We start from the raw sequence: 21,427 nt of genomic DNA, 5'->3' as shown, positions 1-21,427 counted from the left end.
TCCTCCGACGTCCACCAGGTGGCGCTGCTGCACTGAAGTTCCCCGAGGCCCGCTGGAATGCCCTGAAATTCACCGGCCTATACCTGGTGAAGGTAAGTGCAAGTTTCGCAACACATTTTTTTAAAAAAATGTGCGGTTTTAGGCACGGGTCATGATGAATGCATAGCTGTGGCAGGAGACTTGAGAGGACCTGGTGTAGGCCTGCACCGCATTTCCTGCATCTCATAGGTGCCCAGCGTGTGGCTTGTGAGATGTATTTAAAGCAGTACAGCAGAGAGCAGAAAACTCCTGTGCTCCATTGATAAAACTTAGTGGTGGGATCTTCTCCTGTACAGTAGTTACAGACTTTGTAATTTGTAGTTCCTAACTATTTGGCTACTATTTTTATGAAAATTTTTCAAAAGTTCTTAGTGCAAGTGCAAGGGCCTTCGAAGGAGAAATCAGCATGCAATTTGATATATCTCCTACAGAGTTGAGCTTAAATGGTTATTCATATTTCAGAAAATTAATGTTAAAAAAAATATATACAATTTTCCAATATACTTTCAGTATCAATTCCTCACAGTTTTCTAGATCTCTGCTTGTTGTAATTCTATAAAAAAATTTGTTGAGATTTATAATCAAGTTTCTGAGGTAAAACTGTTCTAGTTGCCCATGGAAACCAGTCAGAGCTCAGCTTTAATTTTATAAACAGCTGCGAGGAAGTGAAGGCTGAGCTCTGATTGGTTGCCATGGGCAACTAGAACAGTTCTGCTCTGATAGACTTATTGTAAATCTCCCGCTATATGTTTATTTCCAGTGGACAGAAATCTGACCATGGTCACACAGGTGCACAACTCGTTAGTAGCACAGAGGGTAATCAGAGCTGTGTGATATAACGGACCGTGAACCTGCGTGACCATAGTCAGATTTTTTGTCCACTGGAAGTAAATATATAGGGGGATATTTATCATATGCCAGTGTTTGTGTCCCGATAGCCCCGCCACTGCTTTTTTGCAGCGCGATAAATCAAGAGGCTAAAGCCTCCTGATGTATCCGGCAGGGGTGCTGCAGAGCCTTTTTTCCTGCCTGGCATAGAAAAAGATGCAGCCAGTGACTTATCACATGTGAAGTCACAGGCTGCATTGAGTGCGCAGGGGCGGGGACAGTAGTGCCTCTGGCGTGTAGGTGGAGTGTGCTAAATAATTGCAAGTGCTATCAATAAGCTAGCAGAGGCCCTGATATGTATGAACCACAATTTCTATAGAAGGGCAGAATGCAGAGATCTAGAAAACCATTAGGAATTGATACAGAAGGTAAATTAGAAAATTGCATAACTTTTTATAATTCAAACAATAAAATTAATTTGCGGAAAAATGCTTTATGTGGTATGTATATAATAGACCTGAAGAATACATGAATATTGCGATTCATGTCTGGATTGCATTAATTATTTTTGGTTACATTGTGCTATCAAAGGTGTCTTCTTTCTCAAACAGGATTTGGTCTCAATAGTATTGAATATAGGAGAATTCTTGTTTAGTAGAGTATATGAATACCTCATCAATAGTTTTAATCTCTCTTGCAACAGAAATCCGTGAAGCCTTTCGAGTGCTGGATCGAGATGGGAATGGATTTATTTCAAAACAAGAACTTGGAATGGCAATGCGCTCCTTGGGGTACATGCCCAGTGAAGTTGAGTTGGCCATCATTATGCAACGCCTTGATATGGATGGTAAGCATCATATTTCAATAATTATATTGATGCTTGACCTGAAGTGTGTTTTTATTTATTTTGTTATATTGATTTTGCTTTTTGAATTGTATCATGTTTCTTTTCATCATGGCAATTTTAATTGCCTTTTCAGCATGAGATTGTAAAGATTTTTACCTAACTAACCAAATTTGTCTTGACATTATGGGTAATGACGAGCGGGTCCAAACTGCCAAAATCTGTAAAGTTACATATTTTTTTCTTTGTAAAATTTGCCAATAACTGACTACAAATGTGAAAAAATAAGCTATAGTTTTTTTTAAAATAGGTATTAACTTTTACCAAAATATGTTATAAATATGTACAGCATTATTCCATAACACTTTTCCAGGTTCAGCTATCGATGCAGAGGGGGTATGTACTTCTGCATAATGAAAGTGAAAGTTAATTCTAATGTTATATTATTTAGGAGAGTTACCCCTTTAATATGAAATATTGTAAATGGATGCTTAGCAGAACTGAACATATGCACTCTAAACCTTACCATTGGAAATAGAAAGCTGTACATAAAAAACTATATTTTTTAGTACAAATTTAAGGGAGAATATCTCTAGTTCCAGGAAGCATTCATACACAATCCATGTATCATATTAAAGGGGAGATTCTCCTGTTTTGTATGACATCAGAATAGTGTTTTTAGGTGCCGAGGTTCAGGAGGGTTTTGAAGTTGGCCACTGTCTTGACTTTTATAAACGTCCTTTTTTCACGGGTCATGTACAAATAGGACGTATATAACCATATTGCAGTCGTGAAGGGGTTAAAGTGCTGTCTTAATTTAGTATGACATTCCAGCAAAATCTCTAAGGGGCAGTCTCAGTTTAGTTTGCAATTATGGCATCATCCAGCAAAATTTTAAAAGTGCTGCTTCATTATTTTTGCAGTTCCAGCAAAATCTTTAAGAGGTTGCCTCAGTATAGTTTACAGATCTTAAAAACACTAGCTCGGTATAATTTGCAGTTCTCGCATCATCTAGCAAAATCTTATAGGTCCTGTCACAGTATAGGTTGTATTTCCAGTAAAATATTTAAAGAGCAGTTTCAGTATGGTTTGCAGTTCCAGCAAAATCTTATAGGCCCTGTCAGATTATGGTTTGCATTTCCAGCATCATCCAGCAAATTCTTGAAGGCACTGTCTCAATATAGTTTGCAGTTCCATCAAAATCTTTAAGCTGTTGACTCAGTATTGTTTGCATTTCCAGTAAAATCTTTAAGAGCAGTTTCAGTATAGTTTGCAGTTCCAGCAAAATCTTAAAGGCCCTGTCACAGTATAGTTCAGGGCTAATTTCATCCAAGAAATTTTTAAAGCCGCTGTCTCAGTATAGTTTGCAGTTCCATCAAAATCTTAAAGCTATTGTGTCAGCATAGTTTGTATTTCCAGTAAAATCTTTAAAGAGCAGTTTCAGTATAGTTTGCAGTTCCAACAAAATCTTCAGGGTCTAGTCACAGTATAGTCTTCATTTCAAGCATCATCCAGCAAATTCTTGAAGGTACTAGCTCAGTTAAGTTTGCAGGTACATCAAAATATTAAAGCCGTTGTCTAGTATAGTTTGCATTTCCAATACAATATTTAAAAGTAGTTTCAGTATAGTTTGCAGTTCCAGCAAAGTCTTAAAGGCGCTGTCTCAGTATAGTTTGCAGTCAATCAAAATCTTAAAGTCGCTGTCTCATAATTGGTTGCAGTTACTGCTACATCTTTAGGGGGCACCCTCAGTATCATTTGCAGGTCTAGCATCATCCAGTGTTAAATCTGTCAATTCTACATTACGCTACCAGTTTTACAAGTATTTGCATGAGTGTTAACTTAAAATATATACCAATTTGTGTCATAGAGTATTACATTGCAGTATGGTTGTTATTATTTCTCCTATATATTCAAATGATACTGCAGGTCAGTTAAAATAAGGGAAGCAGGAATTAAGAAATAGGGACAAGGCCATAATGGTGCTGCTGCTGATAGTGGTGATGGACCTGGTGCTGCAAGAATCTCTTGATTACTCCAAAGTAACCAGTTACCGCGGCACTTACTTAAAACTATGTGTTTCTTTATTTAATCTCTTTAAAACATCAGTGAATTATTAGGATTCAATTACCTGATGTTTTGAAGAGATGAAATAAATTACTTTGGACTAATCAAGACTTTCAACTGCAGACCTAGCAGGCTACGCGAACTGTACTCCAATGTGTGTTGGATACACATACTGATTTTTTTCTCTCTTGTGTGAAACCCTCCTGATGGCAAGACAAATAGGGTGAGCCGCATAATATGTTTTCTTTTATACCTGCTATTTTGCCATATGTTCCATCTCTGCCTGCTCCAAATTCCACTAGTCTAAGTACGCGCTAGGATGTGCAGCTTGTACTGGTAGGCTCTGATACGCTATGAGGCATTGGTCAATTACATGGCAGACTGTGTTTCAACTCCCATGAGTTTAAATCTTTGATAAGCTCAACCTTTGTTGAAAGTGCAGAGCTCTCTTCCTCCCCACTCTTCAAAACAGCAAAGCATGTATGCTTTATAATGTGTCTCCTAGCCTGAAATCTGTGCCCCATACACAAGCCCCAGAAATAGAGAATGCTTGAGGATGAGGGTGTGAACAACGAACCATCAGAAGAGATGTATGACGATGATGATAAAATCCAACTGCCATCCCTGCCCTTCACCAACATGTTGTGAACAAGGAGAACAGGAGAACACTGTGCAATGCCTTTATTCCTAAGGTTCACCTTACAACTGACATGGGGATTACTGAGCATGTGCAAGGACGTTGTATTTCCTTAAATGACCACTGGTTTAATGTAGTGGTGGCTGGTCCTGAGTTCGAGAGTGCTTTGGCTCACACTCTGCCTCCAGTTGCTTCTTCCTCCACTTCCTATTCTGCTGCTTCTTCATCTGTGGATTGGGATCCAGGAGCAGATAGACAAGTGCTTACTGCTGCTGAACTGCAAGCCCTGCAAGGTGGTGTGCAACAATGTCCGGAACCTTGTATTAACTTTGGGCCGAGCTAAGTTGACCCAGGTCCCATGCACTGAACCTGGAGGTTCCTGACCAAATACACAGACCTGTTGGAGTTCACATCCTGCTGCTTGCCTATCTGCACTGCCAAAGCCAAAGGAATGTGGCTTGCTCATTTCTCATAGATCACACACAACTTTGCTGTGTCTGCGGCTGAATAGGTTTCAAGACAGTGATATACTGCATAAAACTTGAAATTGTCAAATCCTGCATTACCAGAATTAAAATTGTCCATTTCTGCAGTAACCGAATTATGACTTGAAATTTCCCAATTCTGCACTACCAGTGTATAAATTTTATATTGTTTAATTCTGCAGCACCTGAATCTTGAAATTGACCAATTTTGCAATTCCTGAATTAAAACTTGAAATTCTGCAGTAGCTGAATCTTAACTTGAACTTGTCAAATTCTGCATTGCTAGAATGTAACCTTTAAAATGTCAAATAATGCATCAGCTGTTTTTTAACAGCATGAATAATTACAAATCGGAGGTGCCTGAGGCGCTTGTTATTACCTCCATTTTACAGTCTTAACCCCATTTTACTGTCATTTTGGGTGTTAAAATTTGGGTCCCCATTGATTTCAATGGGTTTCAAGTTCAAACCAAATTTTTTGTCAGGAATTACTTGAAGGACCCACATTTTGTCTAACCTGCTCATCACTAATTATGCAGTATATGCAACTGTATGTAATATAGCTGCATGTGTCCAATACCAATGGATGGGAAATAAGCCTCTGTACTCTGGGGGTTGGTTCATGGGGACATCAACAATAACAAAAACTTCAGTTCACATACGAATAGAATGGTAGTATGCATACTATGCCAATACTTCTTTACTCTAGGACTTCTTGGATAACAAACCTGGCGTGAATGCAGTTTTTGCTGTTTTTTGGAACTAGTAAGATGAAAGAAACTATAAAAAGGACACATTAAGAACAAAGCACTTTGCTAACAAAAACACAATAACTGCAAATAAGAACTTGGAGGTAATGGGATTTTTCTTACACCTCTTAAATATTTTTGGATCTGTTTTTGATATTATACTATAAGTTTTATAGACATTATAAAGAGAGATGGTTATAGACTGTAATTTATCTTACAAATGCCACAGCTTGTCAAGCACTTGCATTTGAAGCCCAGAACTGCATGCTAACTAGTGATATATTACTGAAAATGCCAGTGCATATTGAATTCCCGAACCATATTATCTCTTTGTATGCTAAATGTACAAAAGAATGACTCATAAAATTGTTCTATACAGAACCAAAAACCAGAATATCCTTTAATGTTTCACTGCATAATACAAACTAAGCTCTCAGTAGTTACAGTACATAGTTATTCCTTGTGAAAAAGAAAAAAGGTCCATTAACCGGCGCTTAACTGGTTATGAAAAGAAATAAATTGTTCAAGGTAAAGGCAGGACACAATCCTATACAGGGCACTGCCTCTATTTCACCTGTGAGAAGTAAAAATAAGTGGGTAAATAGATTTATTTGTATGAGGATTTCTCATATATCTTTGTGTATAAAGGTAGATATTAACTTCCAAAAATGGATAGACATATAGATCTCATCAAAGACATTCTTTATTCCAGACAATCCTTAATCGCAACGCACTTACATGCTGGGCTGGCGTCTTCACCAGGCTTATAATAATAATAACAATCATGGTGTAAGTGTATGGTAGTATGTATTTATATGCATAAATATAAAATAAAATTACTGGGTAGCCAAAACATATAACTACATATTTTGGTTACAATAGTTGGCTCAATTAGTGTTACCATCTTTGGTCAGCATGGACTGTATGTAGTATATTATAAAATTTAAATATTACATTATATACAGTATGGAAATGACATTATAATTTTTAAGTTGTGAAATATAAACAATGTTACACAAAAAACTATAAAATTAATTTTGTTACTTCATTTATATCCCAGGATTGTAGGGCTTGGAGTTTGTAGTTCCAACATACATTTCTTTCTTCTTTAATGTTTTAACTCTATTCGATCTTTTTTCATTGACTGCATTTATTGGTATAATTTTGATTGCATCCCCTGTGGGTATTTATCATGCACTGGCACATTGAGTGCCACATATGATTTAAATCTCCCGCCATGCGATATATCAGTAGGCTCTGGCCTTGCATAGAATTGTGATATAACCTGTGGCTAAATGGGCACAGGCTATGGCTAGTGTGCTGCATGGGGCTGGAATGCATCACTCCGCCATCCTGTGTGGCCCCCCTCACACTCCTCCACAAAACACATGGCATGGAGGGATAAGGAGAAAATTATTCACAATTCCTGGCGGTGCACGAGGAATTTAGATTATTTCTAGACTTGTGCGCTACAAAACTGGCATAAATATTTTTTGTCTAGAAGGTAGATGACATAAGATGATTGAAATGGTAGATGGTGTTTTATTAGAAAGAATATGGTGGTTTGATTGTATGTAAAGGGGCAAGGGGTTCTTGTGGATTGTATTATAGCAAAGGCATCTTCGTTTGCAACATTTATAGCTTCCTGGTTTTGGCAGGTTTTTTTGTAATTTCTTTCATCTTCTCTTGTTGCTGTAGTCTGCATATATTATGTAGTCTGCATACATTATATTTGGATTGGTTGGAAGTTGTTGCCTAAGGTAGGCGTTGGTGAAGAGAATATACCTATGTTTTTTAAGCTTTTTGTATCTTTAAGTGGGATTGACTGAAAGTTGTCATAATTTTTTTTCTTTTATTCTTTTGTTGGTTACATTGTTATTAGTTTTTGGCTAGGCACTAAAATTATGTTAAACTGTGTGCTTTATTCTGTGATGTTTCTATATCAACTAGGTTATTTTATATTTGTTTTTGCTTTAAAGCACCATGAAATTTGAACATATTGCTTACCTGTAGCCCTGTGAGGTTCATGGCACTCTTCTGATAACTCCTAACTTGATGATAAATATTTATTCATAGAAAGATGTTTCTAGATTCCTGGTGAAGCTCACTGGGGGTCCGACGACTATGACCTAATACAATAGGTCAGGTATGCAGTATGCTAAATTTATCTGTGAAGAACATTTTTTTGGTTTCAGTTATTGGCACAGAAAAGGGGCTGCTTGAATGTAAGTTCATGTAAAAAAGCTGTGCAGAAATATGAAGAGCCCAGAAAGGACACTACATTATCAAACAATATTCTTCATGGTGAGCATTGTTCAGTGGTTGTGTGTGATCACACACTGGTATGGACAGTTTTGGGTTGTAGAAGTTTGCTGTAAAGACCACAATGTAGAACAACAAGGACACTAAGGGAGCACAATATTGTTATAAGATTACAACCAATGCTGGTTTTAGGCTAAAGTAATGGATTGTGTGTGTTTGTGTGGACATCCAGTTTTATGCAGCCAGTTGAAGAGCAATTTGGGAGGCTCACTATGAAGAAAGTCATGTCTTACAGATTTTTATAGCGAACTGGCTAATGTATAGTCTGCGGAGAAGTTATCTTTAATAGGAACCTACCACCTCCCAACAAGCATACTTTAGAGTATACTTTCCTTTCTGTTTTCCTACAATCCATAATTTCACAGACAATTTCAATGCAAATTAACTACTCAATTCTCCAGAGATATCCAGCATTAGCAATGACAGATCCTTCTGATGAAATGATGCCTCAATTCAGACCAGCACCACTGCGTTTGTTCCCCTTTCATCTCTTAATTGATTCTTGTCAGTCGATATTGCTGCGAGGAACATACAGGCATATGGTGTAGTATGTTTCAACAGGTTAAGAATTTATTAAAAAAACATACTCACAAACATAAGTATAATTGCGCATCAAAATTAATAGCGGGACGCTATCTCAACCAAGCTGCCCGACCCAGGGTTTCGCCTCCAGGGCTTCTTCCGGGGCTTTTCTTCATGGCAATGATCGCCCCCCGCTATGACGTTCGAGGGAGCAAGGATTTCAAGAAGGATGGCAGCGCCGCCATGTTTTAAGTGCTGCCGGCGTCATTTGCAAGAGGTTAACACCAACCACGGGTGTTAGCAATGGGTCTTTGCTGCAATATTCAGCCAAGCCCATCTCTGTATGCTTGCGGCTGTGCATACATTCCCCATAGGCCGGCAATGGGCGCATGGAGTGATTGGCTGCAGCGCACATGCATCACCGTACCGCTCCATATGCGGGGAAAAGATATGACATGTCCTATCTTTCCCTGTGTTACGGGATCGCGTGCCATGCCTTGCTACGGGAAGAGGAGGGGTCGCCACTGCTTCCCTCCATTGCAGTGAATTCGTCTGAATTTAGCCTAAGTCAAAGGCATTCCTGGTTCTTCCATGTGGGCTAGGTTTGAGACAGTCTACTGCCCTCAGAGTGCTTGTGCCACACTATCTTCAGTTGATACATATAGACACAGATATATTAAAATGGCTGCACCAGTTTTCTGTCTAAGGTTGCACATAAAAGAAGGTCAAATCTGCTTGCCAGGTATTTATAAAGTGTCCAGTTTTGTGTGCGCCAAAAGGGGTGTGTTATTGCTTATTCGGAGTTTGTGACACAATAAAAACAATGGCTCAACAGCATTGTGCTGCACACTGTATTATACACATTAGGGGACATCTATCTTTATTTCTGCTAGTTAAATTGTCTAATTTTTGTGACTTGTCGTTTTTGTGACTTTTCACAGCAACTTTTGTGCAGTGCCTTATGTATCTTTATTTTCCAGATGTGCTATGCAACTTTTCATTTATGTATCACTTTTTTTGCTTATTCTTGCTACTTTTTAGGCTTAAATCTGCACCTGGTCTGGGGAAGGTGAAAAAGGATTATTTTCATGGACCATGCTTTAACATGTAAATTTAATTTATTTTACATCCTTAAGATGTTTAAAATTTTGCTAATTTAACCTGTTTTGTTAAAATTCATACATTTTTGAATTTACATTTTTTTTTTAAATGTATTGATTACTTCTAAGGATGAGGTTACACTTGGCATTTTGGATTTTAAAACAGATAATAACAGCTGAGGAGAAGTGATTTGTCTTATTACATTACTGTTAATTTTTGCATTTACAAAAAGCAATGTAAACGCAATGTGTGTTTGTAGAAACAAATGTTTACAGTATGCAATAAAAACACAACCAAAAAACAATGTGTAACCTCACCCTTAACACACGTGTCACCGTAGCCTTATATGCCGTCATTTCCCTGGGGTGTGACTAGAGTGCTTAAAAATGCCGGACACAGCCTCAAATCCAAAATTTACAGTGGTGTCCACTCCTGTACATAACCCCCTCACATGGCTTGTGTCCATGTGGATTTGAGACAGTTGCAACAAGAAGTCAAAACATATGATTCATGTCCCCCATTGTGTTGCACATTGTATATTAAAGGTGCACCAACAAAAAGATGCTGCATACTTCTAGAGTAGTGTAGGTGCTATTGATAATTGAAGACTGTAAAGCAGTACATTAGTGCAGTTTGCCTCACTTTTGATAAGTCTGGGACATTGAGTCTTGGTTACAAAAATCTATTTACTATTCCTTTCCAGTATTTCTAACTTGTTTTCATAACAAAAAATATGCAATTTTATACTATTAAAGTTGGTGATTATTTGCTAGTTCAATTTTTGAAGGAGCAAAATGTCTGTACTGTGTTCATCTGTCATAATTTGTAAAATATTACCCCCTCCAGACTTTGAGTAAGTGCCCTAATACATGCCCTATAATAGAACAGTAATGGCCGAAAGTCTTTGGTTCATAAATGTTTGCATTAGATTTATGATCCTGTCTTTCACGTATAGAGAAAGCAGTTAAAATTTGGGCCGAACTATTTATCATCCTAATGCTCAACCTTGTGGCACACATGATATCAGGTACTTAATAGTTTATATAAAAATACAAATATTTTGTAAGAAAAATTAAACTGTGACTTAAAAATTAATTCACAACTGTGAATGTTTTGCTTTATGTTAAAGAGCATTTTCCACTGCAGATGTTTTTGAAAATATAAGTCTTTTTTCTGTTCATTTTGTATCCCAATCTATATTCTTGCTTAATATGACAGCTGCGTCCTTAAGCAGGGCCATGTATGGTATATAATAAAGGAGAGCCCCAGAGCAGACCTAGAATACAGGAGACCCCCAGAGCAGACCTATTATAGTGGAGACCCTCCAGCGCTAACACATAATACTGGAGAGCCCCAGAGCAGACCTAGAATACAGAAGACCCCCAGAGCAGAATTAGAATTCTGGAGAACCCCAGAGCAGATGTAAAATACCGAAGACCCCCAGGGCAGGCCTATATTTCACAAGACCACCAGAATAGACCTATTATACTAAATACCCAATAGAGAAGACATATAATAGTGGAGACCCACAGAGCAGACCTATAACACTGGAGTCCCTTAGCGCAGATGTATAATGCTGGAGACCCACAGAAGCAGACCTTTTAAACTGGAGACCCCCCAGAGCAGGTGTATAATTCTGAAGGATCCAGGAGCAGATTTATAATAGTGGAGAGCCCCAGAACAGACATATAAAACAGGAGACCCCCAAAGCAGTCCTATTAAAATGGAGACCACCCAGAGCAAATGTAAAATATTGGAGACCCCTAGTGCATTCCTAAAATACTGGTGATCCCCAAAATAGATGTATAATAGTGGAAACCCAACAGAGCAGATGTATAATACAGGAGACCCTCAGAAAAGACCTATAATAGAGGAGACTCCCAGAGCAGACCTCATATACTGGAGACCCCCAAGGGCAGACATATAATACTGGAGACACCCAGAGCAGATGTATAATTGTGGAGACCCACAGAGAATACCTATAATACCGTAGAACCCCAGAGCAGACATATAACACTGGAGACCCCCAAAGCAGATGTATAATACAGGAGACCCCGGAGCAGGTGTATAACAGTGTGTATCCTCAGAGCAGATGTATAATACTGGGGACCCGTGAAGCAAAGATAGTAATAATAATAGTGACAAAAAAAGAAAACATGTATGCCCGGAGTAGTTATATGCCCTGTATGACTGTACAGCCTTACTATACAGTATTTTAAAATAAGGTTTTATGGTTTTATTACATTTAACTCAGGTTTATTTATGTTAAGTGTTTAAATTATTGTTCCTACACTATAGTTGTTGAATATTGGTTAACTGCGTGACAAATGCACTAATGGTCAATGGAGTATGCTAGGAAAAGCTTTTGTGACTTACTCTATTATTTATTATTCTTGGTATTTATTTTTCTTGGTAAATGTGCCATCTTAACATTAGAATCTGTATTTTATCTTTATGAGTCATTATCAACAGTACTCTTATATACTTGCATTCTAAACTAGGACTTTAAAAAGCGTTCTATTTCCTGCAAAATGCTTGCTGTGCATGCTAGTGGAATTGACTCATCACTCAATATGAGCCCCTGGAGTTAAAGATGTCCTTTCTAAACCAGTTGACATATCATTATAGAGCCTCTGTTAGCAGTCTAGGGTCAAAATACATCAATACACTTGCATGGACACACTGTGCTGATTTCTGAATTGTAATATATACATTAGTGTCAGAGGGGAACTGTCAAACCAATTATACATCTTGAAAATGGCTCTGGTAGCTCTCTGGTAAATTTAAAGAAATGAATACTTTAAGAGTAGGGTTAAGCAGAACTGAACCACAATGTTAATACTGAACTTTGCGGGTTCAGGTCACTCAGACCCGATTCCTTAGAAGTTTGTGGGGGAGTCTGGCTGAAACTCCCTCACCTGTGGTTAACTTTTAAAATGCAAATGATAAAGCAGCATGTAAATCTTAGTGACCATGCGCACCGGCACTAACCTTGATGACCCTCCCAAAAATGGCGGTTATTTAGTTAATTATTGCCAGGCCGCAATAATTTAAATTTAAAACAGTGTAAACAGTTAACAGTTACTGAATCTGAATTTTAACAAGTCCGCTCATCACTATTTGAGAGAAAAAATGCACATTCTTGAAGGAAATTCTTTAAGGAAATTCTAGAAGTATGTATGTATACCAGGGTCTTTTTAGATAACTAAAATATAAATTAAATAATAGTCTTATACAGAGCATATAGTGTACTTAATTTGTTCCAAATGGAAAATTGAAGTAGCTCAAGATAGCTTTGAGTATCTCAATTTTTCACAACTTTTAACAAATGACAATGGGATTTTTCAGGATGTGGCACACAGTAATGGAACACTTTTGTGGAAGCATGAAGTGTAAACCAAGTGTAAAAGATATGACTTACACAGATTCAACTATAACCTTGTGCAATATATGAAAAGTAACACTAGTCAGTACACTGGCAAGCAAGGAAGTGTTTGTTGTAAGAAGCAGACTCACATATGGTCTATTGTCATAATGAAGTCCTTTGTATCAAAGGTGAGGCTTAATTTGAAGTGCAAGGGAGCTCTAAGCTTTACACAAAGACTTTATGTAGAAATGTTACTTTCATACTGTACTTTAAGAAACACATTTTTTATTAATGTCAAGAAAGGGTAAAAATGTAAGCCCGCGCTCCATAGAGTCTCTGTCTTTGCCAGCACTGTACTAAAGTAACACCATGGTGAGAGTCCCTACCCTGGCGAAGAAACAGAAGATTTAAAGACAGACAAATACAAAGTCAGGGAAACTGAGTCAAAACCAAAATGGCAGTGAGAAACAAGCTCGGAATACAATGACAATATTTTCTTAAGGTCAATGATTCTTGCAAATATGAGGAATCTCTGGCACCACCCCCGCCAGCATGTAGAAGACCAGGGTGCACGGGCACTGCCATCTCATCACTTAGAAGCGGTCAGTTTCCATGACAGCCTCAAGTCTTTGTAAGACCCGAGACTGAATGGTCTCTGTAGATTTGTTATAATGTGCCAGTGGCACAATGTAATAAATCCTATGTAAAAGCTGTACTTGCAGTATATGGTAGGAACAATCAGACCATGTAGGGTTAAAGTACCCTAGAAGATCTAAAACAATAGTAAAAAATAAATAAATAAATAAATAAAAATTTAAATCAACCCCCTTTCCCAAGAACTGATATAAAACTAAATAAACAGTAAAAATTACAAACATGTTAAGTATCAACACATCCCAAAATGCCCGATCTATCAGAATGAAAACCATTTTATTTTTGTACACATTGTTTTAATTTTATATTTGTATAAAAACACAATAAAACCTATGAAATGTGGTATCACTGTGATCGTACTGAACCAACGAATAAAGTAGACATAGCATTTGGAGTGCACAGTGAAAGTCATAAGAACTAAACCCACAAAAAATTGATGCAAATTCGTTTTCTCGCCAATTTTGCGACATTCAGATTTTTTCCAGCTTCAAAGTACGCGGCATAAAATAATAAATAATGTCACTAAGAAGTAAAATTTGTTACACAAAAAATAAGCCCTTTTTTAAGACTTTAATAGCCTTTGCCAATATTATGAATAATGCCACTGCTTTATTTAATATAACCTGGCTCCCCACCAGGAGTGTGTGGTGAATCCCTAGAGGGGGGGGGGGGCATCTGCACCATATGTCTGTCTCCTCAGTGCATTCTTCCTCTTCACTACACCATCCCCTTCCCTTCCCTTTCCTGCCTGCTTAATGCACATAACAGGAAGTGGGGAGGGGCAGGAGCTGGATGAGTTTGGAGGAGAGTGGACCGACACAACAACACAGGCTGCGGCAGCTGCCCCTCCGGGGACTTACGACAGTCTGCTAGCAGGGATCCAGGTAATAATGTTTAATAAAGTAGTGACAGTATTCAGAACAGTATTTTTATAATCAGCATAGCATAGGCTATTGTTTTTTTGGTACAAAATTCTGTGATCACATTTACATATGAAAATGTAAAGACAATTTATATAGTTTTAGCTTATTCTGCTCCACAATAAAACATATAAAATTAAGTAAAAGTAATTAATCTTTGTAATATTCTATTTTAACGCAATCAATTATGAGGTAGACATCTAGGCATCAAAATCATCATTGGGCATGAAGAAGTTAAGCTAACAATGCTGTGAAAAAAAAGAAAGAAATCAAATTCTTCAAGCAAACCATAAAGCATATTCTATTTGTCACACTGCCACGCAAATTTTGTTGAAAGGACATGTCTGTTCTTATAATGGGAAAATGTAAAGCTAAGGTGACAGTGGGGACTCTTTGCTTCACAGCAGCTTATAATGCTGTGATGTGGGGCGGCGTGTGCAGTATTAGAGTATATTACAATTTATATTCACAGTTTTGTTAAACAAAGGCACATTACATTTATCTTCTGATTGACTGAGTTTTGCATTCAAACTCCTAATGTGGTAGTGAAACAACTTCACTTTACATTATAACTTCTGATGCTTTTAATAATTTTACATCTAATCTCCTATTATGGATTAACAGTAAAGGAATTTCTATCACAGCGGTTTATAGACCTGTTAAATGGTCTTAAACTTCTAGATCTTCTAAGATTATATATTATACACTGCACTTAGTCCTTGCCTGGAATTTTTTACATTTCTAAAACAGGAGAAAGTCTAACTTTATCACTTTGTACTCTACACTCTTGTAGTTTATAACTAAAACCCTTATTAACAAAGGAAATGTGATGTTACTTGGAAGCCCATGTTATTTGTGTATTATGGCCTTTAGAAATTCTATTGACTAAAACTCTGATCATCATAGAACTAGTTTCTGATGCCATATGCACCTACATCAGGTATTCAAATTAAAGACACAGTAATCTACCAGTTACCAAATAACATCTCAAGTAAAAACATCCTTATTCAGTGCATTTTATACACTAGCAATACATATTTGGGAAATTTTATCATGACTTGTTTTCTGGTTTACAAGGCATGAAATGTCTTGTAAACCAAGACATGGATGGATGTTGCCTTTTTCTGGGGCTTCTGCATCCTCTATGTTACTGTTAAAAATAGTGGTCATAGAGCTCAAGGGACACAATGTGGTCCAATGATGCTGTAGCCAAGTGATTTATAACCTTTGACAAAATATTGGATCAGGTTGTAATTGAAATCCTAGTTATAGCTGACCTGGCATAGATTAATTTGGCCCACACGTGTTGCATTGGAATTTCTAAGAGCTTAGAACCTTCTTTGGCATGAAGGACACATCTTGAGATTCTGATGTGTACTTACAGTGTATGTTACAGACGTATCCCACTGTGTGCTTATACAGTGGGAAACATCGCCCGTGGACCCCTCCTCCTCCCTGAATGTGATTGGCTGCTGCCGATGTACATGGTAGTTCCCAAGTGATGTCACTGTCCTTGTATGGATATTGACATCACTGGGTTCCCCCCCAGTAGCTGGGGCTCCGAAATGCAATATATAATTAATTCCCCAAAGGCTACTATTGCCACTGCTAAGCATATATGTCATTCAGCAGGTGAGAGCATGTTGGAAAGGCATAACTGGCTATGTCTCTCTGTCCTGCCTTTTTTAGTGGATGAGACATATACTGGTTAGAGGGAGGTAACAACTATTCCTCTGTCTGCCAGTGTATGTCAATGGGGCACATATCTCATACGTCTTTTTCTGTCTGTTTTTTGAGACTTTCCTTGGCTTTCCTCAAAGTCAAATGCATCTTACCGAATTTTCCTTATTGATACATTTCTTCTTTCTATGCTTTTTATCTAGAAAAGTTAATTCTTGACGCGTAATGTATTAAGCAGTGCAGATAAAATGACAGATCACGGAGAAACAGGAATGTCTAGAAAGCTGTGTATATATACATTTAGTAGTTGTATAGCTATAGTAATATATTGTAAAACTCAAAATGTTGTGGTCTAGTTATTAAGGGGTTCATAATCTAATGCACTACTAACGTTATGATTAATAAAGTTCACAAATTTGATTCGGTGCTAATAATTCTACATTTGAATATTTTGCCTGCAAGTTCATTAATCTTTAAGATGTGTACCGCTTCTCAGGAGAATTAATAAATAGAGCTATATTTCTGTCATTTTATTTACCTTTAATATCACTATTGTTATGGAGTTGGAACAAAGATCCTCATTACTATTTTCCAGGAGGCTTCGGTATGCCCTTTCTTAATTACATTCGTGAATAATTATCTATAGACTTTGACCCAGCAATATTTTTTTTCTTTGCCTCCAGGAATAGTTTTGGGCAATTATTTAAAAGTTGAAAATTATATAAGTGGTACTTTGCTAATTAAGATATCATTAAAGGATATGGGTTTCCTTGTTGAAGGTTGTTAGAAACAGATGCCCTAATTACTTGAAGCTGTACTATTTTCCTGTTACAACTGTTATTAGCACTTATGAAATTTTTTTATAACTTATCACAGTTCAGAAAATGCAACATTATCCTATAAATCATTTTTATGTGGTGCTATCAAGAGCTGCTTGACATAGACTCAGCTGTCTATATTATGCTATTGTAAAGCAGTTGAGAGACCTGAGTGGCACGGGTAATAGCTTTGCCAAATATAGTTCATATATAATTTATAGTCACATGGTTTGTAAATTATGATTGGTTCAGTCAGTTAATCTAGATTTTTTAAGGTTTGCTGTATTTATTTGTTTAATTTTTTTAATAGGATCATTAAAACTTTGTAATTTCTATTAAAAAAAATTCCAATTTAGGACAAAAGTCCAAAAAGTCGTGTGGATAATGCTTATTTTTTGCTGGAATGATAATTTCTATGCAAGGAATTTGGAGAAATATATATATATATATATATAGAAAAAAGAAAAAAAGTTCACAGCGGCACTGCTTAACAAATATGGTTGGGTGCACGCTCAAACGGGCCGGCTAGGTCCCACAATCCATACAAAATAGAAAAATAGGCGGCACTCCAGTATTGTGGGAATATTACCCCGCTACCTACCCATAAGCAAAATGGCGTCCGCACACTAGGTATGACTCTGCGCATGTCCGAAAATATGTCACGTGTCTGTGACGTCAGGTCACACGTGTGAGACCCTATGACGGACCGGAAGTGACGCGGACAGCCAAGATACCATGCGCGACTAGGCTACCATTGATGCGAAAAAGTAGGTGGGGTACATGAGATGGGCGTTATCGCTTATTTAATGCTGATTGGTGAATCCCTGTGAGCGTCACCTGTACGTGCGCAGAAGGAAAAGGAGAACGCTATTTTTATGAACAGGATCGTCATGTGAGTGTATGCCAGTCACTTCACCTGTACACTTTGGAATGTAAATACTTGGACTATGTACACTACAAATATTCACTGCTCTATATACTATTATATGTATTGGATGTTATTTAATCACTGTTTTTATACATTATAACACTTTTTGTATATTTATGCTCCACCCATGTTATGAACCACTTCCTATATATGGAAACCTTATGCACCTTGATTATTGCTTGAGAAAGGCTTCGGATGAGGCCGAAACGTAGCAACTTGGGAATAAAAACCACTTGATTTTTCCCACAATACTGGAGTGCCGCCTATTTTTCTATTTTATATATATATATATATATATATATATATATATATATATATATATATGGTTTGCAGCACTCTTTGATTTCCAGCTCCAGATTTAAATAGGCGCCTGGAGGACAAAGCCTTAGTGGGCCCCTTTTCAGGAAACTGACATCCTGGTGCCACACTGCCTCCCCCCAGTAGGCACATTGTCCTATCCCCCCAGTAGCCACACTTTCCCCTCTGCAGTAGCCACACTGTCCCCCCATAGCCACAATGTCCCTCCATCATAGCCACGCTGTCCCCAGATAAGCCACATTGTCCCCCCATAGCCATACTATCCCCCCATAAGCCACACTGTCCCCCCCATAGTCACACTGTCCCTCCCTCATAGCCACAGTGTCCCCAAAATGCCACAGTGTCCCTCCATAGCCATACTGTCCCCCCACAAGCCACACTATCCCTCCTGTAAGCCCCACAAGCCATATTGTCCCCGCCTTGTAGCCCTATTGTCCTCCCATAAGCCACATTGTCCCCCCAAATAGCTACACTGTCCCTCAATAGCCACACTGTCTCTCCTCCCAGTAGCCACACTGCCCGCCACAGTAGCCACACTGTCCCACCCCGTAGCCACTCTGTCCCCTCTCGTAGCTACACTATCCCACCCACAGCCACACTGTCCCCCAATAGGCCACACTGTCCACCCATAAGCAACACTGTCCCCTCGTAAGCAACACTGTCCCCCCATAAGCCAAACTTCCCCCCATAAGCCACATTGCTCCCCCCAAAGCAGCCTCAGTGTCTCCGCAGAAGCCACACTGTCCCCCATAAGCCACACTACTCCCCCCATAGCCACACCATCCCACAAAAAGCCACATTGTCCCCCCATAAGACACATTTTCCCCCCATATGCCACAGTGTCCACCCATAAGCCACACTGGGCCCCTGTAGCATCCATGGGCTCCGGCACTTGCCCGAATAAGTCAGGCACCGGGCCTGCTGGCACTAATTTCATTGAGTAATAATGTGACAAGAAAAGCATCTTGGTTTACTAAAAGGGAATAACTAATTGGGTTAATATATTTCCTGGTACTTACACAAATAGTAGCACAGGCCTAGAATATGCCCGCTTATCACACAAATAGGCTAAACATTTTGGTTTAAGAAAAACCAAAGTTACAAGGCCTCATTGCTCCCCCCAAAGCAGCCTCAGTGTCCCCGCATAAGCCACACTGTCCCCCATAAGCCACACTACTCCCCCCATAGCCACACCATCCCACAAAAAGCCACATTGTCCCCCTCAAGTAGACACTGTCCCCCCATAAGACACATTTTCCCCCCATATGCCACAGTGTCCACCCATAAGCCACACTGCCCCCATCCATAATCCGCACTTATGGGGGAAAAACATGCCTTTCCTTGCTCCACCAAAGCAGCACCAGCAGTCACCTTCATTCTTCCGCAAGCGGCTCTGTGCGCTGGCTTAAGAGCTGTCACGTAGAGTCGGGAGCACACAAAGGTGAGTTTAGGATTCTGCTCTCCATGAGTGCAACATAGCAGAAAACAAGAGTAGCTGGAAGGTGATCACTTGTACTAGTGTCTTAAAGCAACACTGGTACAATTGATCCAGGGGTCTAATTTTTTTTGGTGCCAGACTGGGCCTCTGTAGCATCCATGGGCTCCGGCACTTGCCCGAATAAGTCAGGCACCGGGCCTGCTGACACTAATATAAGTAATAATGCAACAAGAAAAGCATCTTGGTTTACTAAAAGGGAATAACTAACTGGGTTAATATATTTCCTGGTACTTACACAAATAGTAGTACAGGCCTAGGACATGCCTGCTTATCACACAAATAGGCTAAACATTATGGTTTAAGAAAAACCAAGGTTACAAGGCTTTTTTTCCCAGTCTATTTCTGTTTTGTAAATAGAGGAATTATTTATGAGGACTATATTTTTTAGATGCCACTGGTACTAATACTACAATTTTCAACAGCAGTAACGAGCAGAATTTATCATGTTGAATATCATTTGACCTTTATGTTAAATATATATCAAATGTATAGCAGGAAAACCTTATATATGTATTTATTCTTCTAGGTGATGGTCAAGTGGACTTTGATGAATTTATGACAATTTTGGGTCCAAAACTGGTGTCCACAGAGGGTCGGGATGGATTCCTAGGGAATACAATAGATAGTATATTCTGGCAGGTAAGAACTAATTTGATGTAAAATCATTTGGTATGCTGCATATATGTATATAGGGATTGGGAATAGGTCCTGGTGCTGTGTTTCTTTACAAATCTTGGTTCTAGTACTGTACTTATTTATTGAACTCCATACAGGTGCTCTGTTTATATGCTAATATCTGGTGAAGTATATATTGCTATTATGATATTTTATGACAGACACAATATTATAATTAGAAAGACATTGTACATTTTAATTAAAGGGAGGAACCCTGTCAGTAGGGTGGGGTGGTGGAGTATGGAAGAGCATTCATTGTGGTAATACATCTGTGTCGGTTGATTTTTAGGTATATGAGAGAAGAAAATTTACATCAATATTATGTAATTGTAATATATACATGTATTTTAAGAAATATTTAATAGTAATTGTGTTTGTTTTGTATATATGTTGTATATGATGAAAAACAATTTAATAAAGACTTAAATTTAAAAAGGGGGCACTGTATATGTTTTATTGAATTACAGGTGGTCCCCTACTTAAGAACACCTGACTTACATACTACCCCTAGTTACAAACGGACCTCTGGATGTTGGCAATTTACTGTACTTTAGCCTTAGGCTACAATAAACAGCTATAACAGTTATCACAGGTGTCTACAATGAAGATTTATTGTTAATCCTGGTTCTAATGACAATCCAACATTTTAAAAATCCAATTGTCACAGAGATCAAAAAAAATTTGACTGGGGGTTACAATGATTAAACCTACAGATCCTATCTTGTATATAACTCGGGGACTGCCTGTAATTTGGAGTGAGCAATGTCTAAACTAACCTAGTTGGAAAGTGCGGCATACATATTATCCATGCATAAATGTGTATCTCAAGTATTTTAATTTGTCACTGGATGTTTATGCTAAAAATTCGGGATGCATTGTATATATTTTAGTAAACCTGGGGGTTAGGTACGTTTTTTGAGATTCGCTATGTACAACTAGTTACCTAGAAAGTGCCCTGGACATCACTCATTATCTC

General features: G+C 38.2%; 1 protein-coding gene across 5 annotated transcripts in view; it reads left to right on the top strand.

Annotated features, from left to right (window-relative positions):
- CALN1 (calneuron 1) overlaps positions 1–21,427 on the top strand; it is a 255,062-nt gene that overhangs the window by 127,747 nt on the left and 105,888 nt on the right. For all 5 annotated transcript variants that reach the window (XM_072136198.1, XM_072136197.1, XM_072136196.1 and 2 more), the window contains exons 3-4: positions 1,571–1,714; positions 20,303–20,415. In XM_072136198.1, coding sequence (XP_071992299.1) covers positions 1,571–1,714; positions 20,303–20,415 — 257 coding nt within the window. The remainder of the gene's footprint in view (positions 1–1,570; positions 1,715–20,302; positions 20,416–21,427) is intronic.

This window comes from Engystomops pustulosus, chromosome 2 (genome assembly GCF_040894005.1).
Source record: "Engystomops pustulosus chromosome 2, aEngPut4.maternal, whole genome shotgun sequence".
In the NCBI taxonomy this organism is placed as follows: domain Eukaryota; kingdom Metazoa; phylum Chordata; class Amphibia; order Anura; family Leptodactylidae; genus Engystomops; species Engystomops pustulosus.
The sequence above is the reverse complement of the archived record's forward strand: the minus strand, read 5'-3'. Positions and strand labels throughout refer to the sequence as shown.